At 48.8% G+C, this 11,983-nt stretch overlaps 1 protein-coding gene across 1 annotated transcript in view; it reads right to left on the bottom strand.

The window, feature by feature from the left end:
• Nucleotides 1-962: 962 nt before the first annotated feature.
• LOC147611040 (vacuolar protein sorting-associated protein 2 homolog 3-like) overlaps nt 963-11,983 on the bottom strand; it is a 55,998-nt gene continuing 44,977 nt past the window's right edge. The window contains exon 8 of the mRNA XM_086785327.1: nt 963-1,331. Coding sequence (XP_086641453.1) covers nt 1,280-1,331 — 52 coding nt within the window. The 3' untranslated portion in view covers nt 963-1,279. The remainder of the gene's footprint in view (nt 1,332-11,983) is intronic.

Genomic DNA, 11,983 nt, shown 5'->3' with positions numbered 1-11,983 from the left:
GTCAGCATGACCTATTCCCCCTTATAAATCATAGCAAGGGTGTATCGTCTTGTGTTTGTATCACACTGTCCATCTATATGCACACTGCATATATATATATATATATATATATATATATATATATATATATATATATATATATATATATATATATATATATATTATCAATCAAACTCGAGAACTTCTAAAAAAAGCCACATGAAAGTGTGGTGTGATCAATTTCATATAAATATGAAAACAGCAAGGTTTTCTAAACAGCATTGCTGCTTTGAGCCCGAGAGAGAGGACTGCTGAGCCTAATTCCAAAGAAAATGAGAGAGAGAGAGAGACAGACAGAGAGTTGGCTCATCATCACTGCATCCCATGTCGCCCTGCCCCCTTCCACTTTCAAACTGTCTTGCCATTGACAAAAATAGCATTCATGACCAAAGTGCAGGAAATAACTTCCTCAGGTATACCCTTATGTCTTCTTTTCCCAGACATGGTTGTGAGCTCCACAAGCAAGGGCCATGAAAGTAAGCACAGATCTCTCATCTACAGCTTAGGAAACCCTCCCTCAAGAACCTTGCTCACTCAAGCCTCTCCTCCCTTGGCCTTCATGTTCCCCTGCTACTGGGCCTCCCCGTTCATGGTAGCAAGCCTTGGTGCAACCACCACTAAATCATGCTTTTGGTTATGCTCTTGCATTGAGATCAATTAACGAGCTTCTAATAAGTGCTCCCACACTTAATATACCGAGGCTCAATGCCATCTGCAAGCAAGAAAGGGTTGGAGATTCTACACATGCAGAAGGAAGGTGACGTTGTATGCTTGACAATTGCATCTACTGTTGCTCGTTATGGCCATTTGCATCAATTTCAATCCTGGATCTTACAGTTATCCTTACTAATTCTACCAATGTATGTCAACTTTCTATCAGGATTGCCCCTGCCTCAGAATTGCCTTGTAACACAAAAGAAAGATTGTGCAACAGCAAAAATACACTTTTTATATGGAATTTCCAAAAGAATTCTCACAGTAACTTTCATGAGACTATACTTACCATTGTATCAAACAGTTCTTACTGTGACAACTTGTTTCACGAGAGAGCAAACAACCCAAACTTGGGACTTGACTGCCCGTGTAATCAGCAACACAAATCCCCATCATGAATTTAGTCTATACAGAAATAATTGCTTTACATTTAAACCAATTACATAAGTGTACAACTAGCCCAATGGCAACCTGACACCACCACCATGTCCTTCAATTGCGTGCGCAGCACCCTTCAACATAAAGATCAAGCATTGCGAAGTGCTGCCAGCCTTTCTTCCAGGTCATCAACCCCAGAACTGCATGTGCAATTTCAAACATGAATCTCTCTCTCTCTCTCTCTCTCTCTCTCTCAGATTTTTACAGATTCAGTAAATTTTCAGAGATTAAACTAGCTGTTAGATTTTGGTTACAGACTTGGGACGCCCATTATGACTTGGAATCCAAAAAGAGCGAAAGAAAGACGTTTTTATTTCATTTTGATGCGAACTGCGACATGAGAGAATAACAAAGCTGCAGGGACCATGATTTTTGCCCAAGAGAGCTATGCTCTGAACCAATGGATCGATGATGACCAGGCCACCTTTGTGGGGGCCGGTTGCCAAGTTGGAGTGGCAGAGGAGCATACCCAGGATCCACAGGACTTGTCCCACTGATTTTGCTCCGAAGACGAGGCAAAATTCCTCGCCATGTAGCAAAACCTTGCAGGTTCCCCTCATCACTCACGAGGTGAATTGCAGTATCATCCGCAAACTTGGAGTCTAGGAGCTCTCCTCCAAGGATCAGATGGGTAAACGAAAGTCCTGTACACCCTGTCCTGCACCTCAAGAGAAGGCCTTGTAAACCTGTGTCTTGCTCATGACCTCCGCCATAAACAAAAAAAGAGGGGACAAAGGGGCAGCCTTACAGCACTAACACCACCCATTTCCTGCACATTAGGAATAAACCTAACCCAACATAGTCTTTATTTGGGATAGGAGCATCCTAGATAACATTCTGACATCTGTACTTTCTAGGAGGTGATTGCAGCAACCCATACCTACCAGGAGAATTCGGCAGTCCTTCTGTTGGAATTAAATAAGGCCCACGACCATATCAACCCAAACCTTCCTCAAGGGCACCATGATTCAGATGGGCTTCTCAGTCACGTGGGTGGGCAGAAACAAGAGAGAGAGAGAAAGAAAGAAGCTTTTTTTAACGTTGTAGGAACAATCCCCAGAGACCAAATATGATCTATCTGACAGAAGTGAGAGCCCATTTTTGTTTATTTACCCACACACATGATGAAACAAGCTTTTTTTAACATCACAGGAATAATCCCAAGAGACCAAATATGATCTATCTGACAAGAGTGAGATGATTCGAACACGGGACGTGTAGAATAACAAATCCATAAGCTAACCAATCTATCACACTTGGGTGAGAGAGAGAGAGATGGAGAGCAACACGATGCTGAATGTATTAGAATGATAAGGTTGTGTGTACACAACCATAAGTACAAGGCATAATGATAAAATGATGTCCATATGGTGTCCTTTCACACTGGGAAAAACCCTTCCATATAGGAGGTAAAAAGTGGCCCTTATAAGCCCATGTTTACACCTAGCATTACCACTATGAGTTTTCCTACAAATCCCCCCTTAGTGATAGTGTGAATATGTACAAGGTAGCACATCACTCTCCAAATGGAAGTAAGCTCAAAGCTTTGCGGAAAGCTTCAAACTTCTCTCTAAGCAATGCCTTAGTAAACAGATTTGCAATGTTTTCATGTGTAAGACATTAAACCAAACCGATCTCCCCTGCACATAGCCTCTCTTTGACATGTGATAATTTTTATCTCTATGTGATTGAAGATTGATTCTGTACTAAAGCCCATAGTAGTTATGGGGTTGTTTGAAACGGGTCTCCTAAAAGTTTCAAACACGTTTCAAACGGGTTTCGTAAAATCAGCCCAAAGTTTTCCACAAGTTTCCTACGTACGGGTTTTTGCATGTACAAAATTTCAAATATATACTATATAAGATATGTAAAAATAACACTAAATGCATAGAATACATGGAAACATCAATTTGAAGCCTACAATCTTTGAATCACAAATAACAAAAACCATAGAATTATCCATCATCAATGTCAAATGATCATGATTCATAGACCATGGTCCACTGTCCATGATCCAATCATCTATCATTCCATGCCACAAAAAAGAAACCATACATGACACTACATAAAAAACTTTATCAAAAGAGTTGCATAGATTTCGACGTTAGATTTGGGACAAAAAAATGTCAAAAAATTTGCTTGAAAAAAACACGTTTCCTTGTAGGAAACGTTTCCAAGTTTCCTTTCCTATACGAAACGCGTTTCCTAACCACTATGCTAAAGCCATAGCACTTTGACTGTTAGTGAGAATGGGAGTGGGTGTGTATTGACTCCCACGATGATCTGTCAATCTTCTCAACCATACACACTCAACTGTAGTAGTGAAAGCTGCCCAGTACTCAACTTCATATGAAGATGTAGCCATAGTAGGTTGCTTTTTTCTCAACCATGATATGCATGAGCTCCAAAGGAAAAAGCAATTCCCACTTGTGGACTGCCTGGTGTCATAATCACTAGCCCAATCTGAATCATTGTAAACATGGAACTACAAATCATGCCCATGCCCCCCCCCCAACACGGCATAGAACAAACCGAGAGACTAAGCGTGTGTTCAGGTACTTACACGGCACCCAACAGCTTGGCAATGCTTTGTTCCTGGGCTCTGCATCAATTGGGATACTCCAAACTATCTGCCCAGCTATGTTACACAAGTATATGAGGCGCCCAACAGCCTGGCTGTAAAGAGTGGCATCGCAAGGCTCTCTTGCATCATACATACTTGACCTAAGCCCGGATTCTATTGGAGTAGAAATAGGCTTACAATCTTGAAATTTGAACCGTTGTAGTAAAGCCCTTTTTGTACTTGGACAACAGCAAAACAATGTCCGCTTGTAACTGTACAATCTATATGTTGCATGCGTGGAAGCCTTGTTGTACTTGATGCAGCCCTAAGCCTAGTGATTAGGAACATTAATGCAATAACAATGAATAGACAGCAAAGAGGAGAAAGGGATGAAGTTTATTTTGAATATATTGATATGGTACAAAAAGATGTATATGTCTATACAATTTCTATGGCCCTTGGCCTTCGAAAAGAGGACTGAATTGGGACTTAATGGACTATCTATGGACTGACTGTGACCTGCCCCAAGTGCGGACAGATGCCTATGACTGATTTTGGCCTAGCTATTTATAGGACTCAATATGCACCAATCTGCCAGAATACAGTTGTCGACCGCTTGCCCTTTTTGTCCACGACTCACAACAAATGCTAATAAAATCTGAATGTGCTGGTCAGCCAGCCATGATGATCCCACTACTCAATATATGTTGTCGGCCAGCTTTAGAATAGCAAAGCAATGGCCAAACACTCCTAGTTGTGTGGGCTGGTTAGAGGCGCCGCCAAATTCGTCACTAACTGGAAAGCGGGAACGGCTCACTGTCTCGTCTTATTCTCGGCCTTTGACCACCCACCCCTCGTTCTCCCGGGGACTCTCTCACTTTAGAGAGTTTTCTCTGTCTATGCGGGCTCTAAGTGTTGCAGGCCAGCCTGAACTGTAAGTCAATCCCACTCTGTGCCACCGAGACATCCATGCGGGAGAGAGATCAGATTCGAAGACCTAAACGTTGCATTGGTTGGAGAGGAGGAAACTCAATATTCCCGGGACGGAGCCGTATGGCACGAGTGTCACGTACGGTTCTTTGAGAAGGGTGTGGATACACCTATTGGGCTAAGGGCCATAGAGCCGTGCCCTCACTCTCCTAGTCTATGTACACCGCCTTTCTTGGGAGGTTGGCCACCCATTTTAGATCTTCCTAGTTTCCAAGGAACCCCAGGCTCAATTTGGTTTGGTATAAGGGTATTTTCCTTCCATTCATATATATATGGGTTCGCACAGCATCTCTATGACATTGTCATGACCCTGTGTTTTTCCCTCTGGACAACAAGCAGGTGGGCACGGGATGGACAGTATGAATGGCATCAAGTTGGATATGAAAAGGAAACCCATATATGGTGGCCAGCCCAAGTGTGAAAGGGGACAAAAGGGATTTTATTGTTTATAAGGCTTAATAACCTTTGAAGGTTTAAAAATATTATTTTTATAAGCATGCGTTTTGTTATCTGAAAGCGAATCGCCTCTTTATAAGGCGAAGGGTGGCGGAGCTGGAGAGGCAGGTCGCCGCGTGGAGGTTGACGCGTGGATCATCATCGTGTGGCATGGCGGGCATCCCCTGGAGCTGGTTGCTGTGTGGGACGTATAGGCGGCTACCAGGCGGGTGACCAGGCTGCTGCGCAAGGGCTACAGGTGGCGTGTGCTGTTGCTGTGCATGGGCCACGGCAGGTGCTGCTACGCACGTAGGCCACAGGGCTGCTGCGCATGGTCTATAGGTGGTGAGCACTGCTGCACGTGAGCTTCAGCCAGGTGCTGCTGCGCATGGGCTGCAGCCAGCAAGGAGGCTACCAGGCGGCTGGGCTATAGCCAGCAACGGGCAGCCAGTCGGGCAACCAGAAGGAGGCGCCAGAGGGGAGGCGAAACAGGGGGGAAGCGCTGCTGAACAGAGGCCGCCAACCATTGTATAACCTCTTTCTTTCATTACAAGGGCCCGGTGCGTTTTTCTCTTTTGTGTGCCAAGGATGTACGTATAGATGCATGGGATTGTTCATGGAAGAGATGGTGTGATTTCTCTTCGTGTCAAACTTATATGTGCTCAGGGATTTGCTTACAGGTTCTCTGTTTTTTTTCTCGCTTGGTGCTATGGAAAACAACTCTAGGTGTTTGGCACCGTGATTGGATGGTGCATATATGTGGGTTTATCTCTCATGGAAACAGGACATTGGTTTTCGAGAAGAAACAAGACTTTGGTTTCGAGGAAACAGGCCTATGGTTATGGGATACAGGTCTATGGTTTATCGGATACAAGTCTTTGGTTTCATATGGAGAACATGTCTCTGGATTCATGTGAATAGGTTCTAGTTTTCTCGAGGTTATATGCAAGCTATGACTACAGGGGATTACATGTGGTTTGGTACAGCCCTACTGCTGTTTGGGAAAGGGTTGTGTGATCCATGGTAGAGATGGAGAAGACCTTTGCAAGCAGGGAGGTGTCGTACAGGTGTGCCTTCTCTATGGAATGCTTTGTTGTAATAGCGATAGTTCTTATTCGGAAGTCTTGGGTGAAAAGCTTCGAGGGATCCTATTGGTAGAGGATTCGACAAGTTGTACTTTGTACTCAAATTTTGATCAAGTAAAGAAATACCGCAAGGGGCGCCACTGCGTTCTGGGCCAATTGGTGTCTGTATAATTTTTGCAGGAGCACTCTAGCTCCCACTGTTTGTTTTCCTTTTCCAGATCCTCAAGGGTGCTGAAGTGTTTTGTGTCGAGTGTTTGTTTCACCGCTCGTCAAGTTTCTGAAGGCCGGTTTCAGACATTGTTATGTTTGTGGACTTGCTTTTGAGCCTACTAGTGCCCTAGATATATTCTATGACCGCTACCTAAATCAAGAATTAAATTAGAGATTAGCCATGTCCACAGCTGTGCACGTGACATTCCCTCCTGCTAAACTTGATGATGGGTTGGAAACTTGTCATCCTTCCTCCCTGGACTACTGACTCTGTCTGACTTTTGACACTTTGACTAAAAACCCTATCATTCCTCTGATGCCACTTCAAGTCTGGTTAGAGAACTCTGCATATGGTCCACTATGTCCCCATACCTACAATCGCTTTGGAATGATCATACATGATGCTCCACCTTTGGAACTGATCTGAGAATCAATGGTATGCTCCTTTGAGCACACAACTTCTAGGGGATGCTTTCTTCTGGCTTTGCTTGTTGCTGCCCACCTCAAAAATGCTAGCCTGGCTGCATTCTTCCATGGATCTTTGCATGTTGGTCGGCTTCTCTATAGCAAAGCGATGGCCAAACACTCCTGGTTGTGTGGGCTGCTTAGAGGCTGAGCTTGGGTGATGTTTTTGGACTTGCTTCTGAGCTTGCTAATGCCCTAAATATATTCTGTGATTGCTATCTAAATCAAGAATTAAATATGAGTTTAGCCATGTCGACAGCTGTGCACGTGACTTCGTATGCCCAAATAATAGTGTAACAGCCCAGGATCTGACATCTCAAATGAGGATTCAAGATCAGCCTTGAATGTTGCAATTTTATCTTCATTCGCCCTTGTTAGCAACATACCATCCACATACATTACGACAATAACCAACAAGCCCCTCTTTGACATGTGATAATTTTTATCTCTATGTGATTGAAGATTGATTCTGTACTAAAGCCCATAGTAGTTATGGGGTTGTTTGAAACGGGTCTCCTAAAAGTTTCAAACACGTTTCAAACGGGTTTCGTAAAATCAGCCCAAAGTTTTCCACAAGTTTCCTACGTACGGGTTTTTGCATGTACAAAATTTCAAATATATACTATATAAGATATGTAAAAATAACACTAAATGCATAGAATACATGGAAACATCAATTTGAAGCCTACAATCTTTGAATCACAAATAACAAAAACCATAGAATTATCCATCATCAATGTCAAATGATCATGATTCATAGACCATGGTCCACTGTCCATGATCCAATCATCTTTTTTTTTTTTTCCGGGAAAAAGATCCTTCTATTAGTTAATGAGAAAACGCCATAAGGCTACAAAGCTCACCTCGCAAGGAGGGATAAAACACAGTGAACTCCTGAGCTCCACCCCCGTGGCTGGCCGCTCTCTGGGGGGGGCTACCTAGTAGTACATATGGAAGGTGAGAAAAGCCAGACTGGAGGCCTGTAGTGCCAAGTGACATCCTCGCCCCTCGCGGTGAGGAAAGGGCCAGGGTGCCAAGTGCGGAGGAAAGCCTTGCGGCGCCCTCTCATGCGATCCGAGTCGCCCTGAAGTTTCCCCCAGTGTCCTCTCAAGGTGTGAATGATGTCCACCCAGAGGACCTGTATGACCTCCGCCGGTGGAGTGGCCTGGCGGTCAATGGCCTCCCTGCATCGGGCTCTCCATATGTGCCAAGCCGTCATGCTGCTGATCATCTCCCATCTGTGCCCGACCCCCTCCTGAGGGGCTGCCGATGAGAAGTCTGGCGTCGGAACCACCGCCATCGCCCTGTCAGAGACCTGGATGGTCGCGCTGCCAGGGACGTCCTCATATCCAAGGGCCGGGCCGCTGTCCGTGGCCCAAGCCAATGCACCCCACGTCACCAACATCTCACCTGGTGAGCCTGCAAAAACCATCCTGAGAGCGCGCTGCCAGACCTGCTGAGCCTGTGGGCAATCCCATAAGCAGTGCCGCTGCGACTCCTGTGCATGGCCGCACCGAGGGCAGGACGCTGGGTGTCTGCCAAAAGCTAGCCATGCCCCCACAGCCAGTCCTCTATGCGCTGTGAGCCAGAGAAAAAGCGTCACCTTCCGGGGCCGGAAGCTGGCCCAAAGGCGCTGCCAGAAGTCCCTAAGAAAGGCAGGGGAGAGCCCCTGTCGCCGCCAATGCTCGGCCGCCGCCGGGGTGCTCGCTATCCTGTGCCTCTGAATCCGCCGCCCCAGCCTCGCTGTGTACTGAAAAAAGGGGATGCCTGGGCTGGTAGGGGCCAAGTAGGGATCTCGCCAAAACCACTCACCTGGATCCCACTGAAGGCGAATAAGAGGCCTGCTGTCCCAAGCCCATAATCTCCAAGAACAGTCCTCCCCTATCGAGGCCGGTGAGGGGTCTACATGCCACTGTCTCTGATGAAAGCCGACCACCCGCACCCTCTGAAGAATACAACCCTGGAGCCCATCCAAATCTAGTCGTGTCCTCTGAAGCTGGCCACCCTCTCCCACCTCGAAAGTGAGTGGGGCGACTCTCTCCGCTGTGCCGCAGACCGCTAGAAGGATCTCATGCCGAGTAAAGACACCCATCCACTGTGGAGGTGGAGGGTCCTGTACTGGGGTCCGCCACTCCCGGGGGATGGCCGCCTCAATGTCCTGTCTCATCAACTCTCTGCCCCTCATCCCACTGAGTCTCCTCTCCTGAGCCTCTAGAGGCAGCTGCTGAAAACATATCCAGTCGTCTAGGGACTGGGCTGGGCCGGAGCTCAAAGGGCCCCACGACACGTGAGACCGCGATCCAACCATATGGCCACTGGGAAGTCGAATCAAGGGGTTCCAGATCAATGGCTGCCTCAGGCGCTCCTCATCGGTGCCCGGAGGAGTCTGGAAGAGTGACGGCCTCAGATGTGACCAGGCCCTCAGAAGGCTAGCTGCAAAACGCTCCTCGAAGCCAAGGCCCACTCCTCTGGATCGCTGCTCTGTAAAGATCCACCTAATGCTGGGGGTCCAGGGGCCGCTAAGAGAAGGGGTGCGGCTGAGCATCCTGGAAACAAGAAACTCCTTCCACGGCTCAGCGCCTGGCAGGAGGCCACGAACTACCAACTTGCCAAGCAATGCTCGGCTTTGGCAAATAGGATCAACAATGCCCAGGCCGCCTCTCTCCCTCGGCTGAGTGATCACCGCCCATGCCACCTTGGCCCTGGCGGGCCGCCCGTCGCCACCGGACCAAAGAAAGTTCCTGATGAGCCGCTGCACCTGGCCAATGCATGCCCGAGAGAAGGCCCAGCAGGAAGTGATGTACCACATAGTAGCAAGCAGAACCTGGTTGGCCACAACTACTCGGCCAGCCAGAGATAAACGAGCGGTACTCCAATACAGAAGCTTCTTCCGAATGCTCAGAAGAAGGGGGGCTATCTGCTGCTCCGGAGATATGTCAATGCCCACATAACATCCCAAATAACGCACTGTAGTGCCAGGGGGCAGCCACTGAAAACCGTCAACTGGCCTCCAAGTCGGGGGGGGCATAGAGCTGACCCACAGCCCACACGACTTGTGCCAGTTGATCAAAGCGCCCGAAGCTCTGCAAAACCTGTCCATGGCTAAGGCGAAGCGGCGGAGGTTCTCCTCACCTCCCTGAAGATAGACAGCAGTGTCATCCGCAAACTCCGAGTCTAGGAGCTCCTCCGAGGTACGGATGGGAAGCTGGAGGCCCCGCAAACCTGTATCCTGTGCCGTCAAAAAAGTGCTCATGGCCTCCGCCACAAAAAGAAAAAGAAAGGGCGCTAAGGGACACCCCTGCCGCACCGAGCGCGAGAGCTGGAACCTCTCTCCGCGCACGCCCTGTATCAGCACCTGGCTATGAGCCGATGAGTAGAGTGCAGAGACCCCACGGATCCACTGAGGGGGGAAGCCCATCCTCTCCATAGTGCCTTCCAAGAAGGCCCAGTCCACCCGATCATATGCCTTCTCGAAGTCGAGAAGGAGCACTGCCAGATCCTCCTGTCGAAATCTAGCCAGAGCCGTAGCCTCCCAGAAGGAGAAAATGTTATCCAGAATGCTCCTATCCTGGATGAAGCCAGTCTGCGTGGAGTGGATGATGTCCGGAAGGTGAGGCTGAAGCCGCCTGCTGATCGCCTTAGCTAGGACCTTGTAGGCCGTGCCTAGCAAGGTGATCGGTCTCCACTGTCTAATCTCCAGTCTGTCTCCTCCCTCTTTGGGGATCAAGTGGATCAAACCCTCAGCCATGCTGTCCGGCATGACTCCTGACTCCATAATCTCCTGGAATGCCAATCTGAAGCCCCTGTGTAAGAGGCCCCAGTACCTCTGGAAGAAAGCCACCGAAAGACCGTCCTCTCCTGGGCATTTGCCCCGAGGTAATGCCTGAAGAGCCTCCTCCAGTTCCGTATCCGAGAAGGGGGAGAGAAGGGAGTGCTGTAAATGGGCCGGCACAACCGGTCTCGTGAAGCTCCAGACTGCCTCCCGAGCCTCTCTCACCCTGTCATCTGCTGGCTCAGCAGAGAGAAGGTCCCTGTAAAAATCTGTGGCTATAGCCCGAACCCTGAGGGGATCCACCACAACCTGGCCATCAGCCTGCCGGAGACGCCAGAGACCCTCTCGTCTGAAGCGAGGCCCTGTCGCCTCAAAGAAATCTCGAGTCACTCTGTCCCCAGCCTGTGTCCAAAAGGAAGCCCGAGCATGGAATCGGAACTCCACCCTCCTCTCCTCGATGGATCTGATCTCCGTGCGAGCTGACTCCATCTGCTCTGAGATCCAAGGGCTCGTAGGATCCCTCTCCTGGAGTCTCTGGAGGGACGCTAGACTCCTCCGTAGGCTCCTCTCCTGCTCTCTGAAAGCCTCCAGCCGGTCCAAGGCAGCCTGTCTGAGCATCTGGCTAATCTCCTACAAGCCACCGGCAAGATCGCTGGCTGCCGATCCTCTCCTGAACTGCAGCTCCTGCCAGACCTGCTCAACTCTGATCGCAATCTCGGGCTCCTCTATGAGACAATCTGGAATCCGGACGCTCTGGCCCTGCTCTCCTCTCGTGGGGTCCTCGATCTGGAGAAGCACTGGATAGTGATCTGAAAACGAGGAGCCTGCAAGTATGCCCACTGTGCCACCTCTATCACAGGCCCACTCATCAATGTAAAACCTGTCGATGCGGGATAGGTTAACCCCTGTGGCCCGTCTATCCGAGCGCGAGAAAGATAGGCTCCCCTGCAACCTGCCAAACTCCGGGAGAGTCCACGGATCCTGGCCTCTCACCTGAAGCACTAGTTCCTCCCAGGCAGCTAGCTCCGGCCCATGAATGGTCTCCTGGCTGCCCCCCATCCTGTCCTCTGCATCCTCCAGCATGTTGCAATCCCCTCCGAGGCACCAGTGGTCTGCCAAGGGGAGGGACTGCCTAATGGTGCTCCAGAACTCGGCTCTCCCGGTCGCCCCATTAGGGGCGTAGAAGTTGAGGAAGCCAATGCGGTCTTCCCCAACCCGAAGGATGATCCACTGCGCACGACCCTGGACCAGAATGCCAGAGTCCACAACTTC

Source organism: Cibotium barometz, chromosome 48 (assembly GCF_041138505.1).
Source record: "Cibotium barometz isolate CiBa-2024 chromosome 48, ASM4113850v1, whole genome shotgun sequence".
In the NCBI taxonomy this organism is placed as follows: Eukaryota; Viridiplantae; Streptophyta; class Polypodiopsida; order Cyatheales; family Cibotiaceae; genus Cibotium; species Cibotium barometz.
This window is presented reverse-complemented; position numbering and strand designations above follow the sequence as displayed.